Source organism: Panicum virgatum, chromosome 4N (genome assembly GCF_016808335.1).
Source record: "Panicum virgatum strain AP13 chromosome 4N, P.virgatum_v5, whole genome shotgun sequence".
NCBI lineage: Eukaryota > Viridiplantae > Streptophyta > Magnoliopsida > Poales > Poaceae > Panicum > Panicum virgatum.
Window position 1 is genome coordinate 48,197,040 of NC_053148.1, and position 16,135 is coordinate 48,213,174.

A 16,135-nucleotide genomic window follows, 5' to 3' on the forward strand; every position below is an offset into this window, starting at 1 on the left:
TAGCTATATCTACTGCAATTCTCATGAGTCATGACGTCCTTCGTTGCTAGTCTCAAGCTCATTTTCACAGAGGTAAAAAAAGGTGGGGGATATAATCAGAGAGGGATTTTATCTTTACTGTAGTCTACACGGTTGAATAATGAGCGCCCAATTATTCAGTGAGCCTCTTAAAGTGTCGTCGGTTTCAGGAACCATCGATGCTTGCATCCGATTCGCGGGAGACCGGGAAACGGCCCTCCTGGTCTCGATCAACCGGTTGCCTTCCTCGCGTCTCATCGATCACTCCGTCTCAGCTCGCTCCCTCCCTATTCAAACAAAATAAAACGTCCTCTCCCTGTAATTGGAATTAACCTCTGAGTGTTCTTGTCGTCTTCAATTCGCACACGAAACTGACCTTGTCCTGCCATTATATTGTTTCCCGGGCATGAACAGTATGTAGTCGCCTGTCTACACCTATAAAGCAACGCCAAACCTTCATACGCCGGCTACTCACTATACTACTCCCTAATCCTTACCTTCTCCTCCTCGATCTCCATTGCGAACCGGCCTCTTCTTCCTCTTCATCGGAGTGATCTATACTAGGCTAGGGCGTTGCTAGCTAGCAGCTAGGTCTCTGTGCAGTGACGAACTGACTCTCGATTGGACACCCGCCATGTATAGCGCTAGTGCCATGGAGGCCGAGGATTTCGGGAAATCATGGCTCGGCCTAGGGATAGGCGGCGGCGATCTGAAGCGGAGCCACGGCGAGCGGAGGTCGGCGGTGCGGCTCGACTTGCTGTTCCCGCAGCAGAGCGTCAAGGAAGAAGAAGCTGCGGTGGGCAGCACCAAGGCAGAGAAGGGTGCTCGGAAGAGGTTGAAGATCACCGATGACGACGGCGTCGGCCGCCGGTCTCTCGAGCCGAGCCCGAGCGACGACGGCGGCGCAGGCGCGAGGAAGAAGCTCCGGCTCACCAAGGAGCAGTCGACCCTGCTCGAGGACACCTTCCGCGCCCACAACATACTTTCCCACGTAAGCATGTGCTCTATCTACCTCGTATCATCTGCTACTTTAGTGGCATCAACATGTGTGAGGTTACTCACTTACTCTAGCTAGTGGCATGAACATGAACAAGTGTCTGTAGAACATCTCATCTCTTGATGCAGCATGGATAGATGTTCGTTTTCTGTCGAAATCCTCATGCATGTAAGAACTATCTTCTTCAGGTCTCTAAGATTATTGTTTGGCGTTTGGCAGGCTCAGAAGCACGAGCTCGCGCACCAGGTGAATCTAAGCGCGAGACAGGTAGAAGTGTGGTTCCAAAACAGGAGAGCAAGGTGTGTGCCAGCATATACACAAGGACAAGCTGCATCTGCTGCTGATATCTTTACTTTTTTTTTTGGCATTTCTAACACGTGCATGCTCTGAACCTGCGATCGTGTGTTGTGCAAATCTTCCAGAACAAAGTTGAAGCAGACGGAGGTGGACTGCGAGATCCTGAAGCGGTGCTGCGAGAGCCTCACCGGCGAGAACCAGCGGCTGAAGCACGAGCTCGCGCAGCTGCAGCGGTCGGCGGCGGCCGGGCTCTACGTGCAGCTCCCGCGGCGGGGGGCCCCGCCGGCGAAGGCCACCATATGCCCGTCCTGCGACAAGGTCACCCTGACGACGAGCGGCGGCGAGACAAGCAAGAGCTCCAGCGGCAGCTATTCCTCCTGAGCGAGATCGAGGACGAAGCCTAGTATATATATATATATATATATATATATATATATATATATATATATATATATATATATATATATATATATATATATGCTTCATCTTGGTTTGATGAGATGGTTAAATTTCGAGGTTTCATGTGAGTTTGTGTAGATAAAGCGTTCATGCATGCATGCCAATAACTTTGGTGGCCTTACAGTTACACACAGTATAGCTAGCTTTAGGAATGCTGGTGGTCTGCAAAATTCTGCATGCTTGCATGCTCTTTCAAAAAGAAAAAAGAAAATTCTGCAAGCTGTTGCAACATGCATGCAGGCTTTGTGTTTGTGCTATAGAGAGGTGATAAAAATATAGTAGTTGCAATATGATCAGTCATGAACTGATTTGAGTTTAGGATAAACTCAAAGATCATGTAGCACCAGCAAATGTAGCCACACACCACACCAATTTCTTCTTCATTTGTTATGTTTGCTATGTTTCATTGTACATAGCAACACTACATATATTACTTGTAGCAATTTTTGATTTCTTGTATTTATTATGTTTGTCCGTATCGCCGTCGTCTTTGTTATGTCCTTGTTACTTGTGCTGAGAGATATTTCCTGTGTGTACTTGTCAAGTACGGTTACCCCTCACGAGTCAACTGTTATTACCTGTTTGTATGTTTGGTAAGCAGCAGCCAGTTTTTGCTGTCCACCACCTACACTGGTTTCTTTTGAGGGGATCAACCATGCATGGTGACGAAAATGATCAGAAAAAAACACGAGGAAATCGCAGCACTTCTGACTGGCTGCTTGCATTGCATTGATTGGTGCCCTGACCACCGTATCTAACAAAAAATCTACTGGTCTTCCCAGTCCTCCCCCAACCGCCTCCCACAGACATCATTACCTAAGTTTAAAGTTGGCCCATGAGTCCAGCAAAATGTGGCCCATAACAGGAAGCCCACCAGATTAAATAATAAACACAAGCCTATATTCATAAAGTTTATTCATGGTGTATAAACTTAGTTCCAGCTGTACGACCATTTCTTTCAGCCTTCCAGCTATATAAACTTTTCATGTACTCCCTCCACTTTAAATTGTAGATTGTTTTAGCAAATTTTAGCAAAATCTAGATATATAATTTTTTTACTACGTAATCTAGAGTTTGGAACGGAGGGACTACAAGAAAGCCTAGTTTAGGCTTAAGTGGGTACACGCCCTACTACAAGCATGACCCTGTGCATAAGGTTGCTGCCCCATATCTGAAGCTGCTGTAAATTTTTACTTGCATAGTTTGTGGACCTCAGTAAAATTATACCGTAGTTTCAGAAGAAGGGTTGAAAACAATTTGGTAGAACGGATGACAGTAACAGATGTGTTACTGTGGGGATACTTTAGATTCTGAAAATGTCTCGGCGAACTGACAGCGACCACCGATGAAAATGGAACAAAAACGAATGGGCATGAACACGGTATCCATTTCCAATCCACGTAGGGTTAGGTATGTGGAGTTTGTGTGGCTCCTCATCAGCTTAAGGTTTTTAGGTTAAATTAGTCGGTGCATGTAACTCAATAGAATGATAAATTTGGCTCGTCTTAAATTCTGAATAACTGAATCCACTGGTTGTTCTGCATGGCCCAATTTGGCTTGTCTGAATTCAACGTCTGTTATAGTCACTTAATATTGAATCAAATTGAAATTATTTAGGGACATCGAGAATATGAAATCATTGTGTTTCATTTTCATTGAGATCTCAAGAATTGGAGTACACGGAGAGGGCATGCCCACATGGCATGAAGCAATACAAATGTAACCAGCATACATACAAAGTCAGATATAATCATATAATTGAAATTACTATTCAAGTTGACAAATTTAAGCGAAATGAAATGATCCATCAAATAAAATGCAGAGGACTCTTAAGATCTAAATATGTGCATGTCTTATAACTCAATTTGGTGCATTTCTCTGCACCAGGAGGTATCCACGTAGGTCAGAATTCCTGGATTGGCCGACCCGACGCAGGAACAGTCGGGGACATAAGTTTTGCAAAAAAAACTCTCTCAAATTTTGGTGAAATTAACCCACAGCCCATGTATGGCAATTTTATAAAAGAGTCTCCTGGACTTTGTGAATGTTAATTTTACAAAATACCCCTTGAACTTTAACGTGATCGACACACACTCTATTGACAAAAAATTTATGAAAAATTCCCCGAACTTTGGTAAAATAAAAAAGACCCTCTAAATGACTGCAATTTTATTAAAAACTCCCTGAACTTTGGCAAAATCAATCTGCACTTAACAAATCCCAAATTCATAGAAAACTCGTGCATCGGTGATGGATTGAATCGCCTCGAACATTTACATACTGCATATATCACAGTATTGATATCTATGATGACTGCCACAAATAAGCTTTCTCGCTACGAACCCATGAACGATAGATATATTTCAACGGTCCGCACCTCACACACATACATTTAAGAACCCAAATCAAATTTGATCGAGCCCGCAATAAAATTTTATATACATGAATCTATACGTCCGTGACGGGCCTCTCAGAGGGCGCCAAACGGCCCAGCATTTTTCTAGTTCTAAGTCAAGCACCAATCTCAATATACTAAACAGTCATTCCACACTCCAAAATCAGAAGTGTCTTTTATATGTAAATCTATATCGCTGAAAAATTTCAAGGTCTAGGGGAGCCTCTGCTCCTGTTTACTGCTACTCACGAATGGAAGATTGCCACCTGACTGTCACAGTGCTTGCGTTTTCTTTACACGCATGGAGTGGTGGCGTGGCGTGCTTCAGCTCATTCAAAAACGGCGTCCCACAAGTGGGCCCATCAACAAGCCGGCGCGTCGTCAGTGCCTGCGAAACAAATCGCCTCCAACACCGATGCTGTTACCTCCCATGCATGGCCGTCTCCCATCTCGCTCGGGACGCTCACATGTCCCGCCGCCGGCCCACTGCTTCTCGCACGTGCCCCTACAACCCTCGCCGATTCAAACAGTGACCGTTCAATCAAAATTTATTGAATTATAAAATGATCCTCTGTAAAACACCAAATAGGTGAAGCAAACAACAAATGAAACAACAGTGTAAACACTCCCGTCAAAAGTATTGGCACACAGCACGGGCAGGCGCGGCGAAGCGCGCCTATCGTCCTAGTTTGTTATGTCCTCAGATGAGCACCCTTATCACTACCATTAGTCCATTACTACTCCTGCCAAACATCCCCTTGACTAAGAAGTCCGCAGGTAAGCACACTTTGTTTATCAAGCACCTGCTTAGTCCCTCGCCTATGCAGATAATTTCTAACACCGCAGAAATACAAAGTTTAAGGAAACAAAAGCAGTTGGTTCTACCTGCTTGCAAGGAGTCCAACCTGCAATATGGAGATGCCACTGTCACCAATTACTACAAATCTATAATGATCATATATACCCTTTTATGATCAAGAAGACTCGTAACTTCTTGCTTGTTTTTTCTACTTCCTTGTCTTATTTCAGCGTTATAAACTGTCTGGGAGCTCACTATAAGGTGAGTCTAATGTATGAGAGAGAGACCCACGGAGGCATTCAACTAAACACTTTCCAGGAGGCCTAGTCACTAGGACTCTCATCATGCATTGATGCCACATATAGTAGATCTGTTGGATTGGACAAGGTCAAGTTTCAACTTTTCTGCATTACCCATAATTAAAGATCAAGGGAACAAAGCAAAACACTATACCTTCTACTGCAATCATAGCATCCAGGAAGAACTACCGTAGGCTTCACGGTCACCTGTGCGAAGAATGGAGAGCTGATTCCAAACTCACCGCATTCGGCAGGCTGGAGCTAGAGGCTGGAGCTGGAATAGGGTGAGAGAAAAATACTGTTGGGCTGGCTGGAGCTGGAGCTGGTGGCTGGAGTGGTGTGAGAAGAAATTATTGTAGCGCTGGAGAGGAGAAGATCAGCCGAACTGAATTGAATATGAGCTCATGGTCAACCTGCAATAGCGAAGAAACAGATGTCTTGGTCAGTTTCTGTTTGCCACCAGCGAGAGACGAATGGGGGGCTGGGGCTCGCAGTCGCAGGAGCCACCTCGCCGACCCGGAATAAAACTGCAAATAACCCCATGACGCGACCCAAATTGTTTCATTTACCCCATCATTAGATCGTGATTAATCGTGATCCGATTATTTGCATATATCCCCTGTAGTGGACTGGAATTTTGCAATGTGCTCCCTGGCTGGTTGGCTCCCGGCTCCCGCAGTCCCGCTCTCTTCCCTTTACAGATCGGCTCCTAATCCTCCGGTGCTGTCGCCGCTGGCTGCCGCTGCCGCCTGTTATCCCTGCCACGAAGCGTAGAACCCCAACCCACGAAGCGCGGCGCGAGGCGCCGAGCCGCTCGCGGGAGTTTGTAGTTGGAACCCGGCCGTGGCCGGGAAGGGAGACGAATGGTGGAGAGCTGTTTGTTGACTCTGACTATTCTATTTCTAGGACACCACCAAAGAGAGAGTTTGTTGTGTCCCTCCACATGGCCACGGGCAAGGACACCACCAGGCCCCGGGGCTTTCCCTTGTGCGAGCTAGTACCTCGACGGCGAGCTCCACGTGGACCTCGCGCGGCAGCGTGCGGCGCGCAGCATGGCGTGCAGGACGCAACCTGCCGACGACAACGACGAGCACCGGCCCTTGGGCTCTGAGGACGCCGCGTCGACGCTCACGCCTGACGCAGCGGCCAAGGTCCGGGAACGAGACGACCTACCCGCAGGCCAGCAGCCGCCGCCGCGGCTGAGGCGGCCGGAGGACGGCGAAGCCCGTTCCAGGCGTCATCCGCCGCTGCGCTGCTGCAGTGCTGGTCGATCCAACGATCGCTTGTTTGTGATAAAACGTACCTGTATTACTGGATAAGAAAACAGATTTGCTCCTTGTCAGTCGATTGATATATTGCTTATCCATCAATCGACGCTCTTGAACGTGTGTTTAACGATCAACGGGAGGACGCCTCATATCTTAATAGGTCATCTGGTTCCGCGCGATCACTATTTTTCATGCCCGTTTACTGTGTCACAAGTCACCCGAGCCCCGGCCACTCCCTGTCCAGTCCCGTTCTTCTCTTCTCATTTGTCCTCGCCATTTCCCTCAGCGAGCGTGGCTCCCGGGTCCTTCCGCTGCTGCCGCCCGCCGCCGTGCCGATTTCCTCTGCTCCGAGCGTTCCTCCCTGCCTCCGTCCCCCATCCAGGTACTCGACAGCTCAGGCTCTTTTTTGATCCACTCTCCTTTTCCACCTCCCTTGACAGCGACTGCACAATCGCTTGGAGGCAATTCATTTGTCTTCTAGGGTTTGATTATGTTAGGGTGTCCATGATGGCGACGGTGAGGAGGTGGCGTTAGCTAGGCCCTCTGACATTTCCCCGTCGCAGCAATGTCTGCTCCAACGCCCTGCGGCATCTGTGGGGATAGAGGTCAGATCCCTGGCCTATTTGTGCCACATTTGCTCGAGTCTAGTTCATTTGTGGGTCAGTTAGATTCAATTTTATAGTGTGCTTAGGTTTCATTTGGGGATTTTCATCTACTAGTGTACCATTTTGTGCCTGGGGTGAGCTATCTAGCTGTTCTCAGGTTGAAGAAAGTATGTAGAATGATTTATGTCTTGAATCAAACTTATTATTTATTTTGTATCAATTTTTACACCGCTAGCACTTTTGCAATTTTATCACATTTATGTGTTTTGTTGCAGGCAACTGTAACATTTATCAGCAAATTATTGAAAATTTTTGCAGCAAATATGGTCTGGAAGCACAACAATGAATCTCAACTTATGTGCTATCATCATTGATGCCGCCTATGTGTTGTGATTTGCCAAAAGTATTGGCTATCTGATCGATGCGCTAACATGTGTGTGGTGTTGTTGCAGGCGACAAGCTCCCGTTGAACTCGCTCCCTTACAGGGAGATCAAGAATGGCGTGCTCTGGGGGTTTAGGGGCAAGGTATGTTTGCTCCATTGATTTGTCCTGCAGTTTTGGTTAGAACAACCATGTGTTGAGTTATGTGCTTTGTTAATCTGGAAAACTCTGAAAGTCTGAATTATTTGATCCTGCAGTGGTTCACTTTGTGTGGAAAGCAAATTGGCCATGTATAGTGGGTGTGTTATGTGTGCTGTGCTCCTTTTTTGACTCCCATGGGGAGAGCTAATCCACCAAACAGACTGAATGTTTTATGCTTTCGCTAATTGGGTAATTTTTTTAGCTTGCAAAAAATTAGTTATTTACTACATAGGCTTATTGATAGGCTGTGAAATAACCTAGACTTTTTTTAAAATTCTCACATACCAGTGCTCCACAAGACTACATACACAAAGTAGGTTCCTAAGGTGACCCTAAAAATAAATGGCATACACAAACAACATAGTTCCACCAAACAACATTATATTGTTAGTCTGAAGGTCGTGATTTTGATTTCGATATTTGCATTGTTTCCCTTTGTTTATTTATCTTGAAGTTAAAAATATGCATTTGTGTTGAATAATTCGACCTAAGGTATATTCTAGGTCGTGATTTAGCTTCTAATTTGTTTGGAGTTGCTTCCTTGTGTCTGGTGCTGCTGTTTTGGCTTTTTGAAGTTGGAGGCGAACGAGCACTGAGAATCCGTGGTCATCTCTCTGTTCACCTCTTTTTTTGCACTCATTGCTCTTGTACAACTATTGTGGTGTGTTTCTCAGAACCATTCATATGTTCTCTGTTGGTGGGTCTTTTGAGTTGGAAGACCAATGATCACCAAAGATGGCCACTAATGTGGCGATCTCTATGTTGTCTTCTCCAACATGGTGTTCTTGATCTTTAATCACCATCTTTTTTTGTTGATGCCTCTTTTTTGCCCTTTGTGTTCCTGATGTCTTGTCGCCTGTTTTCCTACCACTTTATTTCTTTTTTCAGTATGTACTAACTTGGATATTTGAGATAAGCTAAATTGATCTGTAACGAGCTGTCAATGTGCATGTATTATTTGCTATTATCTTACCATTTGCTAATTGTCCTTGTCCTGTCCAGATCTGACAGCACATGCCTACTTCAGGCACCTCAAATTATCATTGCTCTAAACTTTTTTACATGTCGTGCAGCTGGATATGTGCACATGTTCTGTTCAATATGGTAGGGTGTATCAACCTGAAAAAATGCATACTTTTTTTCTAAAAATTTCAGGATATGTTCCACAATGTGTAGCTGATTAGCTAGTAATATTACCATACCCTTGTAAATATACTATTCACCCTCTCAAATTACATCCTACTACATGTGTCCCTTTTCCTCTTTTTCTGCAGAGCAGGTGCTTTTCTTTTTCTATGTCCTCGATTTGTCTGCAAAAATAATATATGATACGTGCTGCTCTTTTCATGGTGTCTTGGGGCTCCACCTCCAGGCTAGATAAATTCTGAATGTTGTAGCCTGCGAGCATTGTGGTACCCTCCAGCTGCTTAATGTGTTTTTTTTTTGTTTTTTCTTGTCAATATGAGTGGAAAATCTTTTATGTTGTATATATTTCTTTGATAGTTTCAATATGAGTGGCACCCTCCAGCTGCTTAAACTTTGATTCTGATGGAAGTTATACATAATTATGAGAACTTTTTTCAATGTTACATCGTTATATAACTTTTTCCAACCATTTTTCTGTATTTCATTAATAGTTTCAATTAAAAGTTTTCTTTTTTGATAGTTTAATATTGTCCCTCATTGTATCTTTTTTAATTTGTTGAGACGAGATCATAGCACCATGCTTTTTATTTTATGAAACAGTAAATATTAATGTTGTATGGAAAATTACTATGTATTTTTTGAGATGAGATCATAGAGCCATGTTATTTGCTTAATAAAATATGAGCATAGTATGGATGAGAATCTTATATGGGCAGTAAGGCCATTAGCTGGTTTGTAAAATTTTGGCACCGTCAATAGTTGTATGCGCCGTTCTAGGGGTTTTGTGGCTTATTTTGGAATCTTTTTTTCTTATTAATCATGTGGTGGGAAGTGCTGGTTCAGAATGCTAAAGAATGGTGTCTTAGATGGGATGCTGAAGAATGGTCATGAGCCCACTCCTGAAAATGTAAGAAAATATTACATGTAACCTTTTTGTTTTCGTATTGTAACTTAGTTTCAGGGCAAAATCTTGCCTATAACTTTATCTTTAGAATTTTTTTTTTTGGGAATGGGCATGAGCCCACTCTTGGAAATGTAAGAAAATCTTACATGTACTTTGTAACTTTCTAACGGTTAGATGTAACTTTTTTTTGGACTATAACTTTAGTTTCAGGGAAAAATCTTGCATATAACTTTTTTTAGTAGTTAGGATTTTTGTTTATGTGGTTGGAAAGAAACAAAACACAGAAGGATGTTACTGGGCTGAAGTGCCGGTTGCTAGGCAGTGAACATTAACAACCGTCTTAACTGGTCCCAGACCCAAACGGGTCTGCAACCCTCTTAACGGTTTGCGTAAAAATATCATTGCAGGCCGGATAACACCAACCTATAGTTAATTGGGGCAACATGTGGAGCCGTTGGATGGGTAATCAATGGCTTGCATAGTAGGTGATTGATAGATTACGAAATCTCAATCGACTGACGCCGAGACAGATCCATAAGAAAAACATATATAGACACATACAACGTACTACAAGGATACAGGGACAGCTGCACCGACCAAACTGCAAAGGAGCCCCTAAAAGACCCCCGAGCCGGAGATCGCCGCTGCCGGTCACTGCCGTCGATGAAGACCCCCGAGCCGCCGTAGATCTGGAGAAGCTCCACCGCACACTGGCTTTGAGAGGAGTCGCAGTAGATGAAGTCTTCGGCGGTCGTCCATCGACCGGGGCCGCGCCCCAAGCTTCCCGGATCCGGAACTGCACTCGCCATCGACGACTGTCGCCGCCGAGGGATGCTGGAGCTCGATCCGGCCACCCATCTTCCGCATGACCTCCAGCATGCCCTGATTCCTCGAAGCAAAATAACGGAAGGCACAAAGACGCACCACAAATTCGTGCCACCGTTGAAGAACTCCAGTACAGGGGCTGCACACCAAAAGCCCCACCTCCACAGGCCCTTCGATGGCACCGGAGCGGAGTGACATCGAGGCGAGGTAGAGCCAGGAAGGACTTATTCCTCTTCCGCGCCGCCGCCGTCGCCTCGTCGGCACGAACAGGACACTGGAACCTAGACAACCTAAAGAACTAGGACTGCATCCGTCCGCCAGGCGCAGATCCATGGTCTTACCTACCGCACGACAGCCCAAAAGGCCATCGGCAGCAAGGAAGACCGCAGAAATCGCCGGCGGGAGGCACCACACTCTTAGACGCAACGATCGCTTGTTTGGCAGAGAAAATCGCTCGCTGTACATGTTCCCTTGGTTTCCTTTGCTGGCGAAACATCGTTGTCATGTGGACGCCGCAAACGCGGACGACGACGACGCACTCGATGCGGCAGCCGGACCCCGCCGCCGCGCTGCCCACAGAACCACCAGTCCACCACCCAACCAACCTGTCCGCGCGCGATCCTTTCCGCCCCAGCGAGCCAGGACAGCACGGTGCACTCCGATCTGCACGATCCATATCTACAGAATTACCAGTCGCCATGCCCGCCCGTCAGGCCACCATGCTTGCATCTCATCTCCAACCTAACCGCAGTACCTTCGTCCAAGGAATTTGTCAGGTGACACAGCACTGCACTGCCGCCAGTGCTGCGTGGCGCCGGACATGAGGGACCATTCGAGACGTTGTGCTCGGTGACACGGGTCTGACTGTGATCTGCGCGCCGGATCTCTCGCCATCTTTAATCGCCATCACGGACGAATGAGTTGACGGGAGCATGCAGATGCAGGCGCTCACCCCACGCACGCGGGCGCGGCACCTCTGCTTTGCTTTCGCGGATCCTGACGAGACGCTGCGCCTGCAAAACAAAAGGCACACGGAGGCGTCACATCGCACCACCCCGCGCTGTGACCTGACCTCCTCGGCTCTTTGCAGAGTCAGGATGTGCCTTTCCTTGCCGCAAGAGGACCCAACCAGCCAACCAAGGTCCGTCGTCCTCCGGAGTCCGGACTGATCTGGTCTGCGTGCGTGCGTGAGATTCTTCACCCTTTTCCTTTTTTCTGCGTCGACATGAGCTAGTGCTGTCCTAACTCCTACAGCACTGGGTGGGATTCAGAGAAGGAACACGGAGCAGCAGCAGCAGCAGCAGCTCTGCCAATGTCTATGCAGATTGGCAGATTGCAGCTTACAGCAGCTAGCTAGTCCAGATACAGAAACTGAGCAACTGAATCGCGACAGCTTCCTGAACAAGGGGGGACGGAGGAGGGCCGTCACGGTCACGGCCGAGCAGGCAACATCAGGCCAGATATTTCCACCAACACCAAGCAGAGACAGACAGACAGCAGAGAGACCAGAGATGTGGCTGGCAGCGGCCCAAGAACAAAGCCGGGCGCCATGATTATGTTATATTAGGAAACGCACAGAGGATTAATATTTATACTAGTACTAACTTTGATTTCTCAGCATCATCCATCAGGGCTTGGCTTAGGTTTCTCATCACAACCAAATGAACTCGAATCGACTTTATGAAGGGATCCATCCATCCATATTCGTGGTCGTGGCACCAGCTTTAATTTTCCTCCCGTTTTATGCCTCGTGTAGTTGTGTTACCCTCTGCCCGGCACTCGTCCTCCTCCGGCTCTAGCCCATCTTCCTCCAGCTGATGGATGATTTCGGCACCGCACCAGCATCCTTTGCGCCTATTTTCCTGGAAAAGATGAAATCAGAAACGTCACTTGGTTTGCCAGTGGTTTATCTTGAATATACTAGAGCATGGCATTGTAAATTTGTAACCCTGTGTGTATAAATGTAGGGTGCCTCTTTAAATAAGAACAGAACACGGTAACACAAATGCTGGATTGCTGGCTGAAGTTTTCGTCTAAAAAATGCAGCCTGAAGAGTAGTGTTTGAGTGGTCGGGTAGAATAAGCGCACGCCAAAACTGAAAATCCCAGACCTTTTCCAAATGCGAATATATGCATAACTCATCTAAATGGGAAATATAATGTGACTAGATTCGAAATGTCTGGTTTTGTGTTTCAAAAACTTCTTCAATTTCTTATGTACTTTCAAATAATATGCTAAAAGGTTACCGAATTGCTTTGCTTATGGTCTCATTTATAAGCCCTACATGCCATACACATGAAGGCACTGACAGAAATCACGTTCTCTTGTCCAAAACAATGAACTTCCGGACCACCAAAAAGCAACATGTAGTTCACTTCAACCAAGAAACAAACTATATCATCCTTGACCCCAATGTTACTGTTCTAGAATGTTAGCTAACCCACTAGTAAAATGCATCAAACTATCAAGACAGTACCAAAAGGTTGCTTAGCAACCCACCTAAATGAAACGCTGGTCCTAAATGTATGTCGCTATCAATCATGTATCAGGCACATGCCCATGTCTCCCTGCAAGCAAGTAAACAACTACACATGCAAGCAAAGGAACCATCAAGTCAATCTTGTTCGAGAAAGGTTTTTAACCCAGCACCAACCCTCCCGTCCTTAACAAGGGAAGCAACATGCTTTCCCAAGATACTGATCATGCCCAACATGGACCACATCAATCCGTGACCAGAGTAGGTACAGAAAACAGCTAGATTTTAAAAGACATTATTGTGAGCATAATGGGGGCCGGGGCAGCAAACGGCAAATGCCCACCTTCCCATTTACTCCCATGTAACCTGGCAGAAGTGCCCAATGTGGAGAAAATTGACTGAATTTCACTGTTTACATTTTTATCTTCTCTTTCACCTACTACAGTGTTTGCTCTATACAGGCACCACAGACTAAACAAGTAAAGAACTTCCGGAGAGGAACTATGGTTGCATACACTTGAAAAGTACCCAAATTTACAACCTTTGCATGTTCTGAAACTGTGGGTACAAAGTGGGTGCAGTACCATATACTAACAAGAAGAAGCATGAGATTATCTTGATAGAGATTGGTATTGTCATCTGATTTCACAATCTTAGACGTCATTAAAAAAAGTCGCATCAAGACAAACTCGGCCCTTTGTTTTTGCCAATGGCCGTACTAATTATTAGCTCGCAGCATCAGATCTCTAGACCACACTTCACATAAGTGATGACAGAAGCAATGGTCCTTGTCATCACAGTACCAAACGAAATAATCAACACCCCCCCCCCCAAAAAAAAATTGCTCGCATACAAAGCCTGTTCACTAAACAAAAAAATTACTCGCATACGAAGCCTGTTCACTAAATAACTCAAAGAAATCAAGGATGCGTTGAAGAGTGAAGACTAAAAACGGCCATTCTCATGCCTTCTAAGACTCAAACTGCCTACACTTAACAATATAATCCAGCCCACCCTCAGATATCACTTAGTGACATACCTAACTAAAGATGAGCATGTGACCATGTGCTGCATAAACAAGTACTTGTCATCACGAGCTGGCATATTCTAGCACAAATAATTGCATCTTTTATTCTAATTCAACACTAAAAATTCGCGGTCTCTGAATAATTGTAAGAAAACTAATAATGGCATTGCTGTATTTATCAATAATGTGAAGATAATAGGGATAGCATGAAGAATTCAGTCCTCACCTCCCCTCTCTCGCTCTGGGAGACTCATCGACCTGCCGGCCTTGCCGCCGGCGTGTTCTTGTTGGCGGCTATGATTGACTACCTTGGCCGAGCTGACCCTGAACCCCGCCCCAGCCCTGCCGGCCGTCTCAGGCATCGCCTCATCGGGTGGCAGCTCAACGTACTTTGCCGCGCTCATCTCCATCTGCGCGATGCGCACGGCACCGAATAGCCTCTCAGGCAGCTCCTCCTCGGACTGGGACTCGACGAGGAACCCCATGTCAATGGTAACCGCCGTGACGGCGCCAAGCGCGAGGTGCAGGATGGCGCTGGCGATGGCCGAGCTGCCGATGTCGACGTCGATCTCGAGGTAGTCGTCGCCCTTGTGGTAGCGGCAGGTGAGCGCGCGGCCGAGGAGGCACGCGGCGTAGTTGCCGACGGTGGCGCGGACGATCCAGGGGCCCTTGACGATGCGGTTGGCGATCTTGAAGCGCGCGTTGCGGTAGGCGTCGTCGCCGTGGACGAAGCGGCCGAGCAGCGAGTCCGGCGGGATGGGCGCCTCCGCCGCGAAGTAGAACACCGCGCTGTACGCGTCCGGCCGGCCCGGCACCTGGAAGAGTAGCACGCGTCACAACTCGCAACAAAAAATAAAAATCGAATCTTTTTCTTCTCTCTCTCTCTCTCTCTCCTTTCGGGTTTGACGACGCCCCAGCTGCCTAGATGCGATCGATCGGGTGCGGGTGCGGGTGCGGGGGGATCGCAGCGCAGACCTGGAGATTAACGGCGAGGAGGAAGTGCGCGGTGGGGTCCTTCCTGAGGCGCGCGCGTCGGAAGGCGGCGGCGACGGGGTTGTCGTCGCGGGCGAGCACGTGGTCGAGCCGCGCGTGGGAGCGGAGCCAGTCGACGCCGGCGGGGCGGAGCAGCCACTCCGCGGCGGACGGCGCCTTGCCGCGCTTGCCGCCGCCGCCGGAGAAGTAGCCCCGCGCGCGCAGGTGGAAGAGGTCCCCCGGCGGCGAGGCCCAGCCGTTGGTGCCGCGGTCGAGGTCGACCTGGCGCAGCGAGCCGGCAGCCGCGGCCTCCTCCCGCCAGCTCCGGTCGCCGGAGCCGGCGGCGGCCTTATTGGCGCGATCGGGCTCGGTCGGGCACATCGCCGCCGGGCGCCGGCGAGGGGCAGTTTGGGGAGAGAGATTTTGTGGGGTGGGCTTTGCGCGAAGCCGCGAATGGAGGAGCTCGCTTTCGGAGGAGCTCCCTATAAAACAGTGGGGATGATGCAGATGGGCTGGTAATGGGATTCGGTCTTCTGGAAGGGGAAAAGGAAGAACCAAAATATTGGCAGGCACGCGGTGACTTTGCTTTTAAGCACCTCGCCTCCCCTGTAATCTGTTTCTTGCCCAGCTCATACGCAGATACGGAGTACGGTTCGGGTTTCACCTGATGAAAAATGAATACTCCATCGGTCCCAAAATAATTGGAACTATAGAGTTCAAAATTTATCCTAAAAAACTTGCTAACTTTGACATATCTACCACAAAAGACAAGGCGATTCCGAAAAATTCCCATAAAAGACAACTAACAACTCATCACAAAAAACAAAAAATATTTTTGTAATTTTACATTTAGCATTGGTTTACGTGTTTGGTCCTAAAATTATATTTATTTTGGGACGAAGGGAGTACGCAAAATAAGAGATATCATTGCACAAAGATTAAGGTGAGAGCAAATGTTGTGAAACACGATGTTTCTCCTTGAATAATCATATTTATTTCATGATCCATCCACAATATTATAAGGAGAGTTTAGCATAGGATTAAAAGTGCAGTTTTGCATGGTTC

The 16,135-nt window shown here is 47.1% G+C and overlaps 3 protein-coding genes and 1 long non-coding RNA gene across 10 annotated transcripts; 2 read left to right on the forward strand and 2 right to left on the reverse strand.

Annotated features, from left to right (window-relative positions):
* The first annotated feature begins 376 nt into the window (after window positions 1-376).
* LOC120670759 (homeobox-leucine zipper protein HOX18-like) lies at window positions 377-1,776 on the forward strand. The gene is made up of 3 exons (XM_039950903.1): window positions 377-1,009; window positions 1,235-1,314; window positions 1,438-1,776. The coding sequence occupies exons 1-3, from the start codon at window positions 653-655 to the stop codon at window positions 1,691-1,693; spliced, it is 693 nt and encodes a 230-aa protein (XP_039806837.1). The 5' UTR covers window positions 377-652; the 3' UTR covers window positions 1,694-1,776.
* Window positions 1,777-4,162: 2,386 nt separating this feature from the next.
* LOC120668650 lies at window positions 4,163-6,556 on the reverse strand. 5 transcript variants are annotated; one of them, XM_039948393.1, is made up of 5 exons: window positions 6,438-6,556; window positions 5,650-5,677; window positions 5,419-5,501; window positions 5,052-5,071; window positions 4,163-4,671 (listed from the first exon to the last, which is right to left on the reverse strand). In XM_039948393.1, the coding sequence occupies exons 1-5, from the start codon at window positions 6,503-6,505 to the stop codon at window positions 4,529-4,531; spliced, it is 342 nt and encodes a 113-aa protein (XP_039804327.1). In that variant the 5' UTR covers window positions 6,506-6,556; the 3' UTR covers window positions 4,163-4,528. The 5 variants fall into 5 exon arrangements, 2 of the variants coding, with proteins under 2 accessions (XP_039804327.1, XP_039804326.1); XM_039948392.1 differs by lacking the exon at window positions 4,163-4,671 and having other exon boundaries at window positions 4,678-5,071; window positions 6,438-6,554; XR_005672513.1 differs by lacking the exons at window positions 5,052-5,071; window positions 5,650-5,677; window positions 6,438-6,556 and having other exon boundaries at window positions 5,419-5,505.
* A 148-nt stretch (window positions 6,557-6,704) lies between these two features.
* LOC120668651 lies at window positions 6,705-10,013 on the forward strand. Of its 3 annotated transcripts, none has more exons than XR_005672516.1 (3): window positions 6,705-6,914; window positions 6,994-7,137; window positions 7,590-10,013. It is a non-coding gene; the product is annotated as an uncharacterized LOC120668651 (long non-coding RNA). The 3 variants fall into 3 exon arrangements; XR_005672517.1 differs by having other exon boundaries at window positions 7,030-7,137; XR_005672515.1 differs by having other exon boundaries at window positions 6,707-6,914; window positions 7,014-7,137.
* Window positions 10,014-12,046: 2,033 nt separating this feature from the next.
* LOC120668649 (protein ENHANCED DISEASE RESISTANCE 2-like) lies at window positions 12,047-15,593 on the reverse strand. Its single transcript, XM_039948391.1, has 3 exons — window positions 15,074-15,593; window positions 14,325-14,913; window positions 12,047-12,457 (listed from the first exon to the last, which is right to left on the reverse strand). The coding sequence occupies exons 1-3, from the start codon at window positions 15,449-15,451 to the stop codon at window positions 12,450-12,452; spliced, it is 975 nt and encodes a 324-aa protein (XP_039804325.1). The 5' UTR covers window positions 15,452-15,593; the 3' UTR covers window positions 12,047-12,449.
* Between the last annotated feature and the right edge of the window lie 542 nt (window positions 15,594-16,135).